The sequence below is a fragment of the Erythrolamprus reginae genome, chromosome 2 (genome assembly GCF_031021105.1).
Source record: "Erythrolamprus reginae isolate rEryReg1 chromosome 2, rEryReg1.hap1, whole genome shotgun sequence".
NCBI lineage: Eukaryota > Metazoa > Chordata > Lepidosauria > Squamata > Dipsadidae > Erythrolamprus > Erythrolamprus reginae.
The window spans coordinates 45,073,763-45,095,332 of record NC_091951.1 but is presented as its reverse complement, the minus strand read 5'-3'; the positions used below and the strand labels follow the sequence as shown (position 1 = coordinate 45,095,332).

General features: G+C 42.0%; 1 protein-coding gene across 3 annotated transcripts in view; it reads right to left on the bottom strand.

Annotated features, from left to right (window-relative positions):
- Window positions 1–21,570, bottom strand: part of LOC139160312 (laminin subunit beta-1-like) — a 140,702-nt gene that overhangs the window by 94,133 nt on the left and 24,999 nt on the right. For all 3 annotated transcript variants that reach the window (XM_070738054.1, XM_070738056.1, XM_070738055.1), the window contains exon 2: window positions 19,344–19,404. In XM_070738054.1, coding sequence (XP_070594155.1) covers window positions 19,344–19,398 — 55 coding nt within the window. In that variant the 5' untranslated portion in view covers window positions 19,399–19,404. The remainder of the gene's footprint in view (window positions 1–19,343; window positions 19,405–21,570) is intronic.

Here is a 21,570-nt window from a genome sequence, read left to right as displayed (position 1 = left end):
TAGTTTAAAGATGTACGGGAATATGTTATCAGTCTGTTGAATATAAGATGAATTAGGATAAGAATCTCTCAGGGAAAAATAAAGAGGGAGAAAGAGGAAGTAGAAAGGCGAAGAGAGGGAAGAAGGAATGGAGGAAGCAGGAGGAGGAGAGAAGGAGTAAGGTGTAAGTCCAAGGAGTAGGGCAGCATAGAAATCAAATGAATGAGTGAATGAATGAATGAATGAATGAATGAATGAATGAATGAATGAATGAGTGAGTGAGTGAGTGAGTGAGTGAGTGAGTGGGTGGTGGTGGGTGGGTGGGTGGTGAAAAATAAGTAAGCAAGTAAGTAAGTAATAAGTAATATAAGGCTAAAAATAAGAAGGTAGAGGGAGGAGATGGAGATAGAGGGAAGAAAGTGTAAAGAAACGAAGAAAAACAGACTGATAAGTAACAGCATAAAATAGGTACAAACAGGATATGGACTTATGACTGATTGGATAAAAATGTATAATTATGTTTATTACTGATATATTTGAAGGTATATGCATTGATGTATATTTGGAAATTGTGGAGAAAAAATAAAAAAAATGTACTACAACAACAATAATAGCATCAACTATTTAAATAACTCCAACCTGGTACATATAAGCCAAAAAAATTTTTTAAAAAAAAAAACTGAGATAAAAATAAGGTAATTATTGTTCCAGATGGAAGATGATATAAAGACTAGGTTTGCATGTCACAGAAACCCAGTTACTCAGAAGGATTTTAATACATCACTAATACAGATAATTCCCAACGTACGACCACAATCGAGTGCCAAATTTCATCTTTCAGCTGTGGCGAGGAGGGCGTTTGCCCAGGTTCGCCTGGTGCACCAGTTGCGGCCCTATTTGGACAGGGAGTCATTGCTCACAGTCGCTCATGCCCTCATCACCTCGAGGTTCGATTACTGCAACGCTCTCTACATGGGGCTACCTTTGAAAAGTGTTTGGAAACTTCAGATCGTGCAGAACGCAGCTGCGAGAGCCGTCGTGGGGCTTCCAAGATTCGCCCACGTTTCTTCAACACTCCGTGGCTTCCATTGGCTGCCGATCAGTTCCGTCACAATTCAAAGTGTTGGTCATGACCTTTAAAGCCCTACATGGCATTGGACCAGATTACCTCCGTAACCGCCTGCTACCGCACAAATCCCAGCGACCGATAAGGTCCCACAGAGTTGGCCTTCTCCGGGTCCCGTTGACTAAACAATGTTGTTTGGCGGGCCCCAGGGGAAGAGCCTTCTCTGTGGCGGCCCCAGCCCTCTGAACCAACCCCCCCCCCCGGAGATCAGAACTGTCCCCACCCTCCCTGTCTTTCGTAAACTACTCAAGAGTCATTTATGCCGCCAGGCATGGGGGAGTTAAGATATTCCTTCCCCTAGGCCATTACAAGTTATGCATGATATGTTTGTGTGTATGTTTGGTTTTATTATAAGGGTTTTTAGTTGTTTTATTAATTGGATTTCTACATGCTGTTTTTATCATTGTTGTTAGCCGTCCCGAGTCTGCGGAGAGGGGCGGCATACAAATCCAATAAATAAATAAATAATAAACTTGCTAAGCAAGACAGTTGTTAAGTGAGCTTTGCCACTTGTCAGCTTTGTCAGTTGTTACGTGAATCACTGCAGTGGTTAAATCAGCCACGTGGTTGTTAAGTGGATCTGGCTTTCCTCTTGACTTTGTCGGAAAATCACAAAAGGGGATCGCATGATCCTGGGACATTGCAACTGCCACACATATGAACCAGTTGCCGTGTTTTCATCATGTGACCATGGGAATGCTGCAAAGTTAGTCATAAGTCACTTTTTTCGGTGCCGTTTGTAACTTTCAAATGGTCACTAAACAAATGGCTATAAGTTGAAAACTACCTGGAATTATTTGTTTAGCAGAGTGATGGCATTCAGGAAAAAAAACTGTTTCTGTGTCTAGTTTCTTGGTGTGCAGTGCTCTATAGCGACGTTTTGTGGGTAGGAGTTGAAACAATTTGTGTCCAGGATGTGAGGGTCAGTAAAAATTTTCTTTTTTTTTTAATTTTAAAAAGTTTTTGTTGGAAATTCATAAAAGCAAACAATGGTACATACAGAAAGTAGAGAGATATCTTAGTCTCTCTTTCCTTGCTTGTTTTACTTTATATACAATTTTACATCTTATGCGGTTTTTCACATCGATATATTTCTTGCTCTTCTAACCTAATTCTATGTTCATATGTAAATAAAAAGGAGGATCAAACAAGTAGACACACATAAAAAGCACTTAAATACATAATTTATATCAAGAAAAGGAAGGAAGGAAGATAAAATAAAAAGAAAACATACTCAAACAGGTTAATACCTTCCTCATTAATTTGATAGGGTTTGCCAGATCTTTTTAAAAATCTGATGTTTATCTAATTATAGATTATGTTTATTTTTGCACGTCTGACATCGATGAAAAAAGGTACAGCACTCCAAATAGATTTTTGTCAAGTTTATATTTTCACCACCCTCTTTTCGACTCGTGCAGTATACAGGTCCTCAATGGAAGCAGGTTGGTAGTAGTGTAATGTTTTTTCCTGCAGCTCTGATTATCCTACGAAGTCTGTGTCTATCTTGTTGGGTTACAGAACCAAACCAGACAGTTATAGAGGTGCAGATGACAGATTCAGTAATTCCTCTCTGGAATTGTATCAGCAGCTCTTTGGGCAGTTTGAGCTTCCTGAGTTGGCACAGAAAGAAGTTGGTACATTCTTTGTTGTGCTTTTTTGATGATGTTTTTGATAGAACCTACCCTGTTTCCCCGAAAATAAGACGTACCCCGAAAGTAAGGCATATCAGAGGTTTTGCAGAATTTGCTAATATAAGGCACCCCCCCGAAAATAAGGCGTAGTCAAGTTTACATATGGTACGGTGGAAAAACATACGGTACCATTCAAAGCTGTTCATAACGGTACCGTAATAATGTGGCGTCCCCTGCTGGCCCCTTCCATCGCTTTGTACCGTCCAGTACAGCAGACACAGTCTGCTGCTGTCTCCTCGCCATTACAGTCGCCACTACAGTGCGTAGACTGTAGTTCCTCTGGTGGCCGGAAGCTGCAATAGCAGGAGTATACTGTTGTACCATATAAGTGCCGTCGTTTGTGTGTGTGGGTGCCATACTGACCGGTACCGTACTGTAATCAGTGTAACGTACCGCACACTTTCTTTGGGGGTGTCAGCTTTTCTGCCTGTGAATTTGTCTTATTTGAGAAATATAAGGCACCCCCCGAAAATAAGACGTAGCACAACTTTTGGAGCAAAAATTAATATAAGACAGTGTCTTATTTTCGGAGAAACGTGGTAGAAATTTGAAAGTGTCTACTGTTGATACTGTGATAATTTCCCCCAAAAGTAAACAAAAAGAAATCAAGAATAAACCATGACTTCTTATTCTGACATACAGTATTAAGGTTTCCTCATATCCCAACTGGTCCATCCCAGTAATTATAAGCAAAATTTAAGCTTGAGGGTTTCTTGTAGCTATTGTTATTGTTTAAACTGGCCAGCTAGGAACAATTGCTTCAGAAAATTGGTTCATTCTGTCTTGTTATGAAATACAAATGCATTGTTGTAAATGCCTAGCACTATACAGTATATCAGTTTGACTCATGAGTTTCCACTAGATATCAGTGAAATAAAGCAGATCATGAATGAAATAGCCCGGTGATTCTGGGATGACTAACAATAAAAATGCTTTTTTAGTTCTAGAGGGAGCAGAATGAAAAATAAATTCCTATTTTGTATTCCCTTACCGAAGGAAAAGCTAATAACTGTGATTTTTTTTCTATCTCTCTATCCACACTAATGATCTACTATACACATACTGAAGATTAAAATAATAAACAAACCTACATCTGGGAATTTTAATTTCCCCAGCCACTCATCTGCAAATGCTTGCTTCTGGCTGGGGAGGGTAGATCAGGCTACAGGGGGGACCCAGGACCTTACTCATCCTCTGGGGAGCCTTTCCCCACGTATGGTCTGTTTTGGCCGTGAATTTTAATCATGCCTCTTGAAATCTAATATACATAATCAAATTGCATAATTAGAATCCTAAGAATAAACAACTGGGAGTTAAGTAGGAAATAGAATTCCTCACTGAGGACCAAATGATCCCTTTATCACAAAGGTACTTGTTCAAAAGGCAATTAGACTTTTTCCTTGCTTTTATTCCTTGAAGATGTTTCACTTCTCATCCAAGACTGGTGAAACCAGGCTCAATGCTGGTGAGACCACATTTGGAATACTGTGTTCAGTTCTGGAGACCTCGCCTACAAAAAGATATTGACAAAATTGAACGGGTCCCAAGATGGGCTACAAGAATGGTGGAAGGTCTTAAGCACAAAACGTATCAGGAAAGACTTCATGAACTCAATCTGTATAGTCTGGAGGACAGAAGGAAAAGGGGGACATGATCGAAACATTTAAATATGTTAAAGGGTTAAATATGGTCCAGGAGGGAGGTGTTTTTAATAGGAAAGTGAACACAAGAACAAGGGGACATGAGGAAATATTATTTTAATGAAAGAGTAGTAGATCCTTGGAACAAACTTCCAGCAGACGTGGTTGGTAAATCCACAGTAACTGAATTTAAACATGCCTGGGATAAACATATATCCATCCTAAGATAAAATACAGAAAATAGTATAAGGGCAGACTAGATGGATCATGAGGTCTTTTTCTGCCGTCAATCTTCTAGGTTTCTACGTTTCAATACTCTGTGAGGGGGATCTTGGAGTCTTAGTGCAGTGTTTCCCAACCGTGGCAACTTGAAGATATCTGGACTTCAACTCCCAGAATTCCCCAGCCAGCAAATGCTGGCTGGGGAATTCTGGGAGTTGAAGTCCAGATATCTCCAAGTTGCCAAGGTTGGGAAACACTGTCTTAGTGGACAAGGAGCTAAACATGAGACACAGTGTGCAGCTGCAGCCAAAAAGGCCAATGCAACCCTAAGCCGCCTTAATAGAGGGATACAATCTAGGACTAGGGAGGTACTAATACCACTCCATAAAGCCTTAGTTAGACCACATCTAAGGTATTGCATCCAGTTTTGGTCACTATACTATAAAGAAGACATCAAGACTCTAGAGCAGTGATGGCGAACCTATGGCACGGGTGCCACAGGTGGCACGCCGAGCCATATCTGCTGCCACTTGAGCCATTGCCCTAGCTCAGCTCCAACATGCATGTGTGTGCCAGCCAGCTGATTTTTGGCTTGCACATAGGCTCTGGGAGAGTGTTTTTGGCTTCCAGAGAGCCTCCTGTAGGGATGCGGGAGGCCGTTTTTGCCCTCCACCAGTTCCAGGGAAGCTTTTGGAGCCTGGGGAGGGTGAAATAGAAGCCTACTGGGCCCACCAGAAGTTGGGAAGCAGAAATAAGGGGAAAAGGGGGGGAGACCATTGAATTGTAGCTCAGGCAACTTCGGAAAATTAACATAAGAACATAAGAAGAGCCCTGCTGAATCAGGCCAAAGCCCATCGAGTCCAGCATTCTGTGTCACACATTGGCCCACCAATTGTCCATGGGGATCTTGAGCAGAAAGAGAAGGCAAGACCCTCCCTTTCCCTCGATCCCCGACAAATGGTACCCAACCAACCCAACCAAATGCTACCCAGCTGCCTCAACCAACATAGAGGCGGCACATAGACATCCATTTCAATAACAACCGATACACTTGGCTTCCATGAATCTGTCTAATCCTGCCTTGAAGCTACCCAGGCTGACAGCTGTCACAACCTCTTCTGGAAGTGAATTCCATAAACCAGTGACCCTCGGGGTGAAGAAATATTTCCCTTTATTTGTCCTCGCTTTCTTACCTATGAGCTTTAGGGAGTGCCCCCTTTTCCTAGTATTGTGTGATAGAGAAAAGATTTTTTTTCTCTATCCACCTTTTCTATCCCATGCATGATTTTATACCCTTTGATCAAGTCACCCCTTAAACACCGTCTTTCAAGGCTGAAGAGACCAAGGCGTTGCAATCTGGTCTCCTTGATCATACTCGTTGCCCTTTTTGAACCTTTTCCAGTTCCATTATATCCTTCTTGAGGTGCGGTGACCAGAACTGTACACAGTACTCCAAGTATGGTATCACCATCAATTTGTACAGAGATTCTAGATCAATTTAGGGGTAGTGATTTCTGACAGTCTCAAAATGGGTGAGCAGTGTGGTCGGGCAGTAGGAAAAGCAAGTAGGATGCTTGGCTGCATAGCTAGAGGTATAACAAGCAGGAAGAGGGAGATTGTGATCCCCTTATATAGAGCGCTGGTGAGACCACATTTGGAATACTGTGTTCAGTTCTGGAGACCTCACCTACAAAAAGATATTGACAAAATTGAACAGGTCCAAAGACGGGCTACAAGAATGGTGGAAGGTCTTGAGCATAAAACGTAACAGGAAAGACTTAATGAACTCAATCTGTATAGTCTGGAGGACAGCAGGAAAAGGGGGGACATGATCGAAACATTTAAATATGTTAAAGGGTTAAATAAGGTCCAGGAGGGAAGTGTTTTTAATAGGAAAGTGAACACAAGAACAAGGGGACACAATCTGAAGTTGGTTGGGGGAAAGATCAAAAGCAACATGAGGAAATATTATTTCACTGAAAGAGTAGTAGATCCTTGGACCAAACTTCCAGCAGACGTGGTTGGTAAATCCAGTCACTGAATTTAAACATGCCTGGGATAAACATATATCCATCCTAAGATAAAATACAGGAAATAGTATAAGGGCAGACTAGATGGACCATGAGGTCTTTTTCTGCCGTCAGTCATAGAAACATAGAAACATAGAAGACTGACGGCAGAAAAAGACCTCTTGGTCCATCTAGTCTGCCCTTTTACTATTTCCTGTATTTTATCTTAGGATGGATATATGTTTATCCCAGGCATGTTTAAATTCAGTTACTGTGGATTTCCCAACCACGTCTGCTGGAAGTTTGTTCCAAGGATCTACTACTCTTTCAGTAAAATAATATTTTCTCATGTTGCCTTTGATCTTTCCCCCAACTAACTTCAGATTGTGTCCCCTTGTTCTTGTGTTCACTTTCCTGTTAAAAACACTTCCCTCCTGAACCCTATTTAACCCTTTAAACATATTTAAATGTTTCGATCATGTCCCCCCTTTTCCTTCTGTCTTCCAGACTATACAGATTGAGTTCATTCAGTCTTTCCTGATAAGTCTTCTATGTTTCTATGTTTCTATCAAATCCTAAATCTATCTCAAAGTACTCTAGAATCTAGATCAAATCCTAAATGAATCTCGAAGCACTCCGAGAACAATGTGGTCATTACTACAAATTTCTTCTCAGAAAATCTTGCAACACTAAAGTTATCTATTTTTTTAACCAGGTAGTTCCAATTTATAAAATATGGGAAAGCTGTATGCATAAGTTATCTTGATTTCAGCAAAAGATTCTGTAAAGCACTGTCGGCTTGATTAGCAAGCTAATTAAAGAATGAAATGTATGACCTGACAATCAGGTAGACGGAGACCTTATTCGAACATCGTATTTGAGGAGTGCTCATTAGCACTTTATCAACAGTGAAGTATTGATGGGGTGCCCAGAGGTTCCCATATTTTTAAAAATATTTTTATTAATGGATTGAATGAGGACAGGCAGAGAATGATTATTAAATTTTAGATAGCACAAAATTGGCTGGGCTAGCTAACATTCAGAAAGGCAGAATGAGATTCAAAAATGATGTGGATAGGTTAGAGAAAATTGCTGAAAATATAATGAAATGCGACAGAGACCAATACGAAGTTTCTCATTTATATGATAGAAATCACAAGCCCAGGTACAGAATGGTGGCTATTTAGCTTGGTAAGAACACTTGAGAAATTGGAGTAGTTGATTGTCAGCAGAATGTGAGTAATGGGGCTGCGAAGAAGGGAAATTTTAGGCTTCATCGGTAGAAATATCATTTCCGTAGGAAGGAATCATTCTGCTTTATTTGGAATTGATCAAATCCCATGTCAAGTGCTGCACCCAGTCTTAGGCACTATACTTTGAGATGGATTCAGGGAGGATGACCCAAAGTTGTACTTGTGAAAGATGACAAGTAAGGAAAAGTTTTAATGTAGACAAATTTCTTGTGTGTCCAATTACACTTGGCCAATAAAGAATTCTATTCTATTCTATTCTATTTTATTCCCAAGATGCTCAGATATCAGATTGAATGCAAACTAATAAGATACCTCTTAAGTAGTTTAAGATTTATATTATTCTAAATATAAAATATTTATTTTTGTTGGTTTAATTGTTGGAGTGATGGAATTATGATAGCTGGAATTTTAGGATTTTTCACTTATTTCTTTTTAGATATGAAAATGTTATATGATCCAGGCAGAGAGACAAGGGAAGTTTTCACTATTGTTTGTTTGTTTGTTTGTTTGTTTGTTTGTTTGTTTGTTTATTTATTATCATTCATTCATTCATTCATTCATTCATTCATTCATTCATTCATTCATTGATTTTTATGCCGCCCTTCTCCTTAGACTCAGGGTGGCTTACAACATGTTAGCAATAGCACTTTTTAACAGAGCCAGCCTATTGCCCCCACAATCCGGGTCCTCATTTTACCCACCTCGGAAGGATGGAAGGCTGAGTCAACCTTGAGCCGGTGATGAGATTTGAACCGCTGACCTACAGATCTACAGTCAGCTTCAGTGGCCTGCGGTACAGCACTCTACCTGCTGCGCCACCCCGGCTCCTACCGCAACGGTGGAAATGAATCAATTCTGTGCAGTGAAGGACCACAAAAAATTTTTACTACCACACTGTGGACGTGGCTTATTTTGTGAGTGTGGTTTGGTGGTCATGTGACCGGGTGGGAGTGGCTTGTCAACCACGTGACTGGCTAGGAGTGGCTTGCCGGCCATGTGAACAGGTTGGAATGGCTTGACGATCATGTGACCAGGGGGTGCCTTAAAGGTCATGTGACTGGCTTAAAGGTGGTCAACTTGATGTCACTCACGTCAAAGGTTTGGGTTAGGGTGCCTGGCCTCTCCTCGCCTCAAAGAGATACAAGATATTTACTATTACTGAACATCCAATATATACTGCTTAATCCTTTATGTATAGTGTTGGTTATGACCTATAAAGCCCTTCATGGCATCGGACCAGAATATCTCCGACACCGCCTTCTGCTGCACGAATCCCAGTGACCGATTAGGTCCCACAGAGTGGGCCTTCTCCGGGTCCCGTCAACTAAACAATGTCAGTTGGCGGGCCCAGGGGAAGAGCCTTCTCTGTGGCGGCCCCGACTCTCTGGAACCAGCTCCCCCAGAGATTAGAACTGCCCCTACCCTCCTTGCCTTTCGTAAACTCCTCAAAACCCACCTTTGTCGTCAGGCATGGGGGAACTGAGATATCTCCCCCGGGCCTATACAATTTATGTATGGTATGTTTGTATGTATGTCTGCTTAATAATGGGGTTTTTAAAGTATTTTAAATTGTAAATTATTAGATTTGTCATGAACTGTTTTAGTGTGTTGTGAGCCGCCCCGAGTCTACAGAGAGGGGCGGCATACAAAACTAATAAATAATAATAATAATAATAATAATAATAATAATAATAATAATATAATATAGGCCGTATGTGTACATATGTATTATACACTGATACTCAAAAATATACATTATCTACTATATGAAAGTGCCATTTTTGATACCCCCACTGCACGTCCCCCCCAATGTGGGCAGCAGCCCATGACTGATTCTGAGCCACATTGACGTGAGTGGCTGCTTGAATTTTCACATGAGAATTTAGTAAAGTGGGTCACAGGGATGTTGGAGTGTTGCCCATGGGCCTCGTTCCACCAGCTATTTAGAGCTTAGGGCTCTGTCTCCAATTCGGCCTCACAGCTCAGTCTTCTGCTTTTTATTTTTTTATTTTTAAATTAATAGCTAACCTCCCACCTCCAAATCTTTGCCAATCATTAACTCACAGGATGTGTCTGTCCAGCATTCCAAAGGGCCACACCTGGGCATGCAGGAGCGTTAATTTCTAAGAAAGTAGGAGGTCAAAATGCTTGGAAGCCACACCTGCTAAGGAATGTCTTTCCATGGGTCTCAAATAGGGGCAAAGTTTCTTCTGCATCCGGCCAAACCTTGCCTTGAGATAGATGGGGAGAAATTTGATCCAAGGGAAAATGTAATGTAATGTTAAGGGGTTCTGCTAAGATCAGGAAATTGGCACTCACTCGTGGAATTCTGTAGGATACTTCACCTGAGTTAATATTTCTCCCTTCAACCTACTTCACTTAATTATTATTGTGTGAATATCTATGGAGATTCTCAATCATCCAGGTCACGGATGTCCCAAATGTGCTTTTTTAAAAAGCAATTGGATTTTTTTTTTTTTTTTTTTTTGCTTTTAGATAGAAACATAGAAGACTGACGGTAGAAAAAGACCTCATGGTCCATCTAGTCTGCCCTTATACTATTTCCTGTATTTTATCTTAGGATGGATATATGTTTATCCCAGGCATGCTTAAATTCAATTACTGTGGATTTACCAACCACGTCTGCTGGAAGTTTGTTCCAAGCATCTACTACTCCTTCAGTAAAATAATATTTCCTCATGTTGCTTCTGATCTTTCCCCCAACTAACCTCAGATTGTGCCCCTTGCTCTTGTGTTCACTTTCCTATTAAAACCACTTCCCTCCTGAATCTTATTTAACCCTTTGACATATTTAAATGTTTCGATCATGTCCCCCCTTTTCCTTCTGTCTACCAGACTATACAGATTGAGTTTATTAAGTCTTTCCTGATACATTTTATGCTTAAGACCTTCCACCATTTTTGTAGCCTGTCTTTGGACCCGTTCAATTTTGTCAATATCTTTTTGTAGGTGAGGTCTCCAGAACTGAACACAGTATTCCAAATATAGTCTCACCAGCGCTCTATATAGCGGGATCATAATCTCCCTCTTCCTGCTTGTTATACCTCTAGCTATGCAGCCAAGAATTCTACTTGCTTTCCCTACTGCATGACTGCACTGTTCACCCATTTTGAGACTGTTGCAGATAGAATAGAATTCTTTATTGGCCAAGTGTGATTGGACACACAAAGAATTTGTTTAGCAGAGTGATGGAGTTTGGGAAAAAATTGTTCTTGTGTCTAGTTGTGTTGGTGTGCAGTGCTCTGCAGCTTTTGTTTTTGAGGGTAGGAGTTGAAACAGTTTATGTCCGGGATGCGAGGGGTCAGTAAATATTTTCACAGCCCTCTTTTTGACTCATGTAATATACAGGTAGTGTTGGGCGAACCCAACGAAGTTCGGGTTCGGGTTCAGCACCCGAATTTAAAAAAAAGTTCGGGTTCGGCACCCGAACCTGAACTTTTGCCTAACTTCCGGGTTTGGCGTTCGGGAGACCGCCAAGAAGCACCTCAGCTGTTTCCCAGAACAGGCGGGGAGCTGTCGGCCGGTCGGGAGACACAAAAGGAGGTGGGGAATTCCACAAGGGGATTCCATGGGCAGAGCTTTGACGTCACTGAGATGTCCTTCCTGGAGTCCCCATTTCAGCCGGCCCCACCTCCTTTTTCGCCTCCCGACTGGCCGACAGCTCCCCGGCTGTTTCGGAAGGTGACAGCTGCGCTCTCCTGAACCCGAACCCGAACCTTTTGCTGAACTTTTCCAAAAATTCAGGTTCGGGTTCGGTATACCGCACCGCGCAAAGTTCGGTACGAACCCAAACTTTGCAGGTTCGGTTCGCCCAACACTATATACAGGTCCTCAATAGAAGTCAGGTTGGCAGCAATTGTTTTTTCTGAGGATTCTGATTCTTGAAGATGTTTCACTCCACATCCAGGAAGCACCCTCAGTTCTGGCTGAATGCTAGTGAATGGAAGGATTTATATTCCTTGCTGTCATCTGGTTCTTCGTCACTTTGAAAGTGGGCCATTAGCTCTCTTAGAGTCATGAGGTCCCGTGGGGGATTATCTGTGCCCTCGGGATACCTGAATCAGAGTGCAAATGGGTGTGGAAGCTTCTTGGAACTATCGAAACAACTGTGTTGTAAACAGGAGATAGGTGGTAACATTTCCCTCCCCCTCAGTTGAGAGAAGGCTGCTTCTCCGTACCGGCGTGACATCAAACCGGAAGTCTCTTTAACATCTTTTTAAAACTAGTGGTCCAGAATGTGGATGGAGGATGGGACACTAAATTAAAATGCATTGAGCTTTTGGAGGATAAAATCCAGCTAATAATAATTGCTATCAGTGTCAATTTCAGAAGGGCAATTTGCAATTATTCAGAGGGGAGACTTTTTACATGTTCAATTGCTCAATTGTTATTTTGCTTTATATATCCGAAGGTTAAGATTCGTTGTAGACAGCAATTTGTGATATTTCTCTCTGGCAAAGACGGGTGCTATTATGGAATGTTCTATCATATTTTCTCAGAAAAGTATTGGAATATGAGTAATGAGGATCCTTAAACGATCAAGGAGCATTGGTACATCAATATATAATAAAATAACAGAGTTGGAAGGGACCTTGGATAACTTCTAGGTTTAGGCAGGAAACCCTATACTACTTCAGACAAATGGTTATCCAACATCTTCTTAAAAACTTCCTGTGTTGGAGCATTCACAACTTCTGGAGGCAAGTTGTTCCACTGATTAACTATTCTGACTGTCAGGATATTTCTCCCTAGTTCTAAGTTGCTTCTCTCCTTGTTTAGTTTCCACCCATTGCTTCTTGTTCAACCCTCAGGTGCTTTGGAGAATAGATTGATTTCTTCTTCTTTGTGGCAACCCCTGAGATATTGGAACACTGCTATCAGGTCTCCCCTGCTCCTACTTTTCATTAAATAAACACACACAGTTCCTGCAACTGTTCTTCATATGTTTTAGCCTCCGGTCCCCTAATCATCTTTGTTGCTCTTCTCTGAGTTCTTTTTAGAGTCTCAGTATCCTTTTTACATCATGATGACTAAAACTGAATGCAGTATTTCAAGTGTGGCCTTACTAAGGCCTTATAAAGTGGTATTAACACCTCACATGATCTTGATTCCATCCCTCTGTTTATGCAGCCTAGAATTGTGTTGGCTTTTTTTGGCAGATGCTGTACACTGCTGGTTCATATTTAAATGATTGTCCACTAGGACTCCAAGATGCCTCTCACAGTTACTTCTATTGAGCAGGGCACCATATATACTCTACCTGTGAAGTTTGTTTTTCTTGTCTTACTTTTTCCACCATTGAATTTCATTTTAGAAACATAGAAACATAGAAGACTGACGGCAGAAAAAGACCTCATGGTCCATCTAGTCTGCCCTTATACTATTTCCTGTATTTTATCTTACAATGGATATATGTTTATCCCAGGCATGTTTAAATTCAGTTACTGTGGATTTACCAACCACGTCTGCTGGAAGTTTGTTCCAAGGATCTACTACTCTTTCAGTAAAATAATATTTTCTCATGTTGCTTTTGATCTTTCCCCCAACTAACTTCAGATTGTATCCCCTTGTTCTTGTGTTCACTTTCCTATTAAAAACACTTTCCCCCCTGGACCTTATTTAACCCTTTAACATATTTAAATGTTTCAATCATGTCCCCGCTTTTCCTTCTGTCCTCCAGACTATACAGATTGAGTTCATTAAGTCTTTCCTGATACGTTTTATGCTTAAGACCTTCCACCATTCTTGTAGCCCGTCTTTGGACCCGTTCAATTTTGTCAATATCTTTTTGTAGGTGAGGTCTCCAGAACTGAACACAGTATTCCAAATGTGATCTCACCAGCACTCTATACAGTGGGATCACGATCTTCCTCTTCCTGCTTGTTATACCTCTAGCTATGCAGCCAAGCATCCTACTTGCTTTTCCTACCGCCCGACCACACTGCTCACCCATTATTTTACATTTGGAAACATTAAACTGCAGTTTCCATTGCTTTTGTTAGATAGTGCCCAATATATAAGATGGTTCCAACAAAATGCAGAATATTTTGGACTCATCACAAGGATGATGGGTGGAGTTTTTACGCAGATTTTGGCTCAATCTCATTTGAGCTGTGATGCCTCAATGGTTAGAATGCAGTATTGCAGGTTAACTCTGCCCGCTGCCAAGAGTTCGATCCTGACCGGCTCAAAGTTGACTCAGCCTTGCTAAATGAAGATCCAGATTACTGGGGAGCAATATGCTGACATTCATAAATCACCTAGAGAGGACTATAAAGCACTATGAAGTCTCAGTATTTGTATTTGTATTTATTAGATTTGTATGCCACCCCTCTCCGAAGACTCGGGGCGGCTAACAACAATATAAAAAGATAATGTAAACAAATCTAATATTAAAAATAATCTAAAAACCCCAATTTAAAGAACCACTCATACATGCAAGCATACCATGTATAAATTCTATAAGCCTAGGGGGAAGAGAAATTTCAATTCCCCCATGTCTGACGACAGAGGTGGGTTTTTAAGGAGCTTGCCAAAAGCAAGGAGGGTGGTGGGTGGTGGGTATTGGATTGTCATTGTCATTATGTATTGTTTTTGTCTTGCTGTGAGCCGCCCCGAGTTTTCGGAGAGGGGCGGCATATAAATCCAATAAATCTAATCTAATCTAATCAACTCTGATATCTGGGGGGAGCTGGTTCCAGAGGGTCAGGGCTGCCACAGAGAAGGCTCTTCTCCTGGGTCCCGCCAAATGACATTGCTTAGTCGATGGGGCCCGGAGAAGGCCAACTCTGTGGGACCTAATCGGTCGCTGGGATTCGTGCGGCAGAAGGTGGTCCCGGAGATATTCTGGTCCGATGCCATGAAGGGCTTTATAGGTCATAACCAACACTTTGAATTGTGACCGGAAATTGATCGGCAACCAATGCAGACTGCGGAGTGTTGGTGTAACATGGGCATTTTTGGGGAAGCCCATGATTGCTCTCGCAGCTGCATTCTGCACAATCCAAAGTTTCCGAACACTCTTCAAAGGTAGCCCCATGTAGAGAGCATTACAGTAGTCGAGCCTCGAGGTGATGAGGGCATGAGTGACTGTGAGCAGTGAGTCCCGGTCCAGATAGGGCTGCAACTGGTGCACCAGGCGAACCTGGGCAAATGCCCCCCTCGCCACAGCTGAAAGATGTTTCTCTAATGTGAGCTGTGGATCGAGGAGGACGCCCAAGTTGCAGACCCTCTCTGAGGGGGTGAATAATTTCCCCCCCAGGGTTATGGACGGACAGATGGAATTATGCTATTGCTATGGCTAAAGTTTAGGACTGACCCGCCTGAGTCTACTGTCGACATTTGAGAGTTCTTGTGCGGCTGCAGATGGAGATGGCACGGTGCCAGCTGCTCTCCGAGCCTGACTGTGCTCCTACCGATGCTTGTTGTGACCTAGTTGGATTAGTAATGGGCCTCCAGGGCATGAGTGGTGCACAGAATGATCAAGGCATGTCATTACACGCATGGCCTGACTGAAATGTGTTGGAAACTGACAGAGATATATGTGAGTTACAATCAGACAGAAAACGCTTTGTCCTATGGGTGACATAGAAACCTTGGCAAGCCACTCTGCGGAGCAAGATGTTGCCATCCCTAGGAAGCATAATCAAGAGTACAGGGGCACCTCTACTTAAGAACGCCTCAACTTATGATCTTTTCTAGATAAGAACCGGGTGTTCAAGATTTTTTTTGCCTCTTCTCAAGAACCATTTTCCACTTACAAACCTGAGCCTCCGAAACTGTAACCGGAAAAGGCAGGAAGAAGCCTCCGTGGGGCCTCTCTAGGAATCTCCTGGGAGGAATCAGGGCCGGAAAAGGCAGGGAGAAGCCTCCGTGGGGCCTTTCTAGGAGTCTCCTGAGAGGAAACAGGGCCGGAAAAGGCAGGAAGAAACCTCCGTGGGGCCTCTCTAGGAGTCTCCTGGGAGGAATCAGGGCCGGAAAATGCAGGAAGAAGCCTCCGTGGGGCATTTCTAGGAGTCTCCTGGGAGGAAACAGGGCCAGAAAAGGCAGGGAGAAGCCTCCGTGCGGCCGCTCTAGGAATCTCCTGGGAGGAAACAGGGCCGGAAAAGGCGGGGAGAAGCCTCTGTGGAGCCTCTCTAGGAATCTCCTTGGAGGAAACAGGGCCAAAAAAAGGTGTGGAGAAGCCTCTGTGGGGCCTCTCTAGGAATCTCCTGGGAGGAAACAGGGCCTCCACCCTCCCTGTGGTTTCCCCAATTGCACACATTATTTGCTTTTACATTTATTCCTATGGGAAAAATTGCTTCTTCTTACAAACTTTTCTACTTAAGAACCTGGTCACGGAACGAATTAAGTTTGTAAGTAGCGGTACCACTGTATGTCTTTTCATACAGTTCTTCCCCCCCCCCCCTTTGTTAACCCTTTCAGCTCTGGGATTTTTTTCCACTGAGATTTCTGAAGTAGGATTAACAATCAGGTCCCACAGAGTTGGCCTTCTCCGGGTCCCATCGACTAAACAATGCCATCTGGCGGGACCCAGGGGAAGAGCCTTCTCTGTGGCGGCCCCGGCCCTCTGGAATCAACTCCCCCTGGAGATTCAAATTACCCCTACTCTTCCCGCCTTCCGCAAGATGTCGAAGACCTATCTATGTCGCCAGGCTTGGGGGGAATAATTATTTCTCCCCCCCCCACCTTTTTTCTTGACTGTAATACATGAGAATGGTGTGATTGTGTAGTAATGATTGTTTTGAATATCTATGGGTTTTAAATTTCGTTTTTTAACTTATATTGGATTTGTACTCTGTGTATTGTATTGTTGTTGTTGTGAGTCGCCCCGAGTCTTTGGAGAGGGGCGGCATACAAATCTAATTAATCATAAATCATAAAGTAAAATCCTCTTCTTAAGCTACCTTTATCTCTCTGGCTTAGGTATTCATGTGTGCGTCTGTTTTTTACAACCACCCAAACATGCATACATATTTTTATATTTACTACAATAACAGAGTTGGGTTTTTGATTTTTGATTTTTTTTGCTTTTGAGTCAGATTTTGGAAGTTTGCCCTTGGCTCCTCCTTCCTAGAAGAAGAGAGTGACTAAGTTCCCCAGCGAGCTTTGTGTCTTAAGGCAGGATAAGAATGTGCCATTTCCCTGTTTCTAACATGGCACCTTAAACATAGCACCAAATTCATTATACAGTGAATACACGTGACATGATGCAAAATCATGGGAATAATTCTTGAAATGTATTGATCAGATACATGCATTTGAAGATGATTCACCCAAACCTTTGTATCAGTCCAAACTTTCTGCTCTTCTTAGATCTCAAAGTACAGGCATATTATTTGTTTGTTTGTTTGTTTGTTTGTTTGTTTGTTTATTATTTATTTATTTATTTATTTATTTATCTATCTATCTATCTATCTATCTTTCTATCTATCTGTCTGTTTGTCTGTTTGTCTGTTTGTCTGTTTGTCTGTTTGTCTATTTGTCTGTCTATTTATTTATTTATTTATTTATCTATCTATCTATCTATCTATCTATCTATCTATCTATTTATTTATTTATTTATTGGATTTGTATGCCACCCCTCTCCGCAGACTCGGGGCGGCTAACAACAATGATTTAAAAAAAAAACATGTAACAATCCAATTTAATAAAACAACTAAAAACCCTTATTATAAAAAGCCAAACATACACCCAAACATACCATACATGACTTGTAATGTCCTAGGGGAAGGAATAACTCCCCCATGCCTGGCGACAAAGGTGGGTCTTGAGTAATTTGCGAAAGACAAGGAGGGTGGGGACCGTTCTAATCTCTGGGGGGAGTTGATTCCAGAGGGCCGGGGCCACCACAGGGAAGACTCTTCCCCTGGGGGCCCATCAAACGACATTGTTTGGTCGATGGGGCCCGGAGAAGGCCAACTCTGTGGGACCTTATCGGCCGCTGGGATTCATGTGGTAGAATATCCCTCCTAAGCATTTTTTTAAAAAATTTTGTCTTATGTATTGGTAGTATACATAGATATAACACTGTTTATATACATGATCTGAAATTCAACACAACACTAGCAAGAGCTAAATCAGTTTTTCATATCTATTTTGACTGATAGTGACTCTTTCTGAAATTTAGATTAAATTGGTTAGACTGGATTTAGAATCTTCTGCATTCAAATCAAATATTTTAGAACTAATAAATGGCCCATAATTGAGTGGAACTCAACATAGTAGAGTGTCTTCTTCCAATTTATAACAATGATCCTGGTATATTTATTCTAATGAAATTTTTACTGCATCTCCAAATTTACTTTCCAGAAAATAAACTAGACTCACGCCTTCCTTCCTTCCTTCCTTCCTTCCTTCCTTCCTTCCTTCCTTCCTTCCTTCCTTCCTTCCTTCCTTCCTTCCTCCCTCCCTCCTCCCTCCCTCCCTCCCTCCCTTCCTTCCCCCCTCCCTCCCTCTCTCCCTCTCTTCCTTTATTTGACAAATTTACCCACCCAATTCACACAGAGGCAAATTGGCCGGCTTACATTTTAAAATGAAATGAATAATAAAAACCCAACCCCCACTGCCCCATAGTAACAACAACATTTGATCAGCTCCATCTCCATTCGTGGTCCCCAGACCGACTGAGAAAACCATATTTTAGTGCCTTTCAGAAAAGCAACAGGGTGGAGCCAACCATATCTTGGGGGATGGGGGGGTGATATTCCATTGAGAAGGGGCCACTACTGAGAAGGCCCTTTTTCATGGCCTTACAAGATGAGAATTGATGGCACCTGTATCATACTCTGTCCTCCCACCCTGGTGGGTCAGGTGGATATAGTAAGGAACTAGTGGTCTTTCAGATAACCTGACCAGAAGCCATTGTAGAGTTTTAACGGTGGTAACCAACAATTTGGATTGGACTTGTACCCAGAAGATTAGCAATTCATGCAAAAGGAAAATTGGCAGGGTCTAAACAGACCAGAAATTCAGTATGTCTGCAAAAAATAAGCTTAAGATTCCCAATCTGTTTTTTTTTTCTGCTGCTGCTGCCCCATAAAAAATGAACAACCCCTGCCCTCAATGGCTCCTTTTTGGCAAGCAATAAGTATGTGCCTCAAATCTAGGAGAAATTTACCAGCTTACTCAGTCACAAGGTTAATGTGTGGCCAACTAATTGCATCCACTTCAGTGGAGGTTCCAAACTTGGCAACTTTAAGACTTGTGGACTTCAATTCCCAGAATTCTGAGTGAGGAATTCTGGGAGTTGAAGTCCACAAGTCTTAAAGCTGCCACGTTTGGAGACCCCTGACCTATAGCATAAACAGCAAGCAGCTGTCAAGATCACTCAGTCACAAAATATATGCCTATAGGATTTAGCCCACACCAACAAAGACGGGTCATGTGTCAACACTTACCCCAGAGAGTCAAGTAATACAGCAGTACTATTGGCATAGTAGAGGATCTCAACATTTCAACCTGCAGATTAAAAAAGAATAAATCCAGAAATTAAAATCCTGATTTTTCCTGTCTGCCATATCTAAGAAAAGCATAGGGACAGGAACTTATATATGTTGTGATTCCGTCCGAGGCCCCTCAGGGAACGGCTGATCTTCTGTCGGTTTCCTGCTCAGAGGGGGAGGATGAGGAACAGGAGGTGCAGGCAGACGAGGAGGAGGAATCCCAGGCTGAGGAAGAGGGGGAACAGCCAGAGGCCCCCGAGAGGGAGCTCTCCCCAGCAAGCAGCCTGGATTCCTTAGCGGAAAATGCACAAGCAATAATCGATCTGCGACAGAGAAGAGCAACACAAAGAAGGGACCAATTGGCTGGGTACTTTCAGCACTAAAGAGGCAACAGCTGGGTTTGGGTGTGGTGCTCTCTGGAAAGGCTAAAAGGCAGACCCACCCTTCCTGGCTTGTGGAGTATTATCTTTGGGAGTCCTGGGACCTGGCTGTGATCTTTGGCGTCTTGGAATTCTGGTTTGTGACTTTGAATACTGAAACCTTGGGGGGGAAAGGTGGGGGTCTTATGCTCTACAATGGTGGGTGTGCCAGCAAGAAGTTTGCTGTATTGTCTGGACATCAGGACTCTGCTGTAAAGTCTCCTAGCCTGCCTGTTGGGAAGAACAGGTTTTTCTCTGTGTTTATTTTTCAAGCTATAAAGTACTTTTGCTTTTACCAGCGTGTCTGGCTGTTTTTTCCAGTTGGTGTTGAGGTCTGGGGGAACCCAGACAGAACAATATATAATGTATATTATATGATGGAAGAAGTGGAATTCAGTTTCTTAATTAATAACCAATTAATTCAATTAATTTAGGAAAGTTTTAAGCTATGCAGAGTCACTTGACAATAAGAAGGGTAACATATAAATGCAATTAATAAATAGACAAATAAATACGTTTAGAATATTTGAGTCAAATCTTCCTCTCTCGGTAAAAAATATAGAGAAGACAGATGCAGAGGTATTTATTTTGTTGTTAAATAAAAATGTATTTACAACAACAACGACAACAATAACAACAACAGAGTTGGAATGGACTTCAACTGCATGAAATACAGCACATCATTTATACTTTATGAAGCCATATAAAAGTTTAATCCTGAGTTACCTATTATTTGGTGGGGTGAAGCGGATAATATCTCATACAGGCAACACATGATGGGAAAAGTACACAGTGGGATTTTCAAGGCAACCACGAGTAGAGTAGCAAAGATTATGTGGGAGGTGGTGTTTCTCATTCAGAAAAATTAAATTTTGTATCTATTTAGACTGCACTGAAAATGAAATTGAAGTGGCTTTGTTTTAGTGGCTGATCATCTCTTCTCTTTAGAGATGTCACTATAAATTAATATATTGGTCTGCTTGCCTTGTGTTTTCAGGGAGAAAAATGAACATAAATTTTACGTGCCACAGGGAAAAATCTGAGAGGGGATGGAAAGCAGAAAGAGAAGGGCCTAGATGGAGGGAGGTGAGAGAAGGAAGGAAGGAAAGAAAGAGAGGGAGGGAGAGAGGGAGAGAGGCAAGGGAAGAAAGAAAGAAGGAAGGAAGGAAAGAAAGAAAGAAAGAAAGAAAGAAAGAAAGGAAGGAAGGAAGGAAGGAAGGAGGGAAGGAAGGAAGGAAAGAGAGGGAGGAAGAGAGGGAGAGAGGGAAGGAAAGAAGGAAGGAAGGAAAGAAAGAAAGGAGGAAAGAAAGAAAGGAGGGAAGGAAGCAAGGAAGCATGGAAGGAAAGAGAGGAAGAGAGGGAGAGAGGGAAGGAAAGAAGGAAGGAAAGAAAGAAAGGAGGGAAGGAAGGGAGCAAGGGAGGAAGGAAAGAGAGGGAGGAAAAGAGGGACAGAGGGAAGGAAAGAAGGAAGGAAGAAAAGAAAGAAAGAAAGAAAGAAAGAAAAAAGAAAGATGGAAAGAAGGGATATGAGAAGGAAACACAATGTGAAAACTTATCAAAGAGTTGGCACATGGGTAAAAACGAGACATCAGTCATCCTTCTTTCTGTGTAAGCCACAGATCTCAGTCTGTATTCCTCACACAAACACCCTATGATCCTCCCTGTAATAATAGAAAAATCCTGCTCTCTACATAACATGCCATTCCCATCAGATGCACATACTTTGCAAAATAAGCATCCCAAACATCCACTATGCTCTTTAG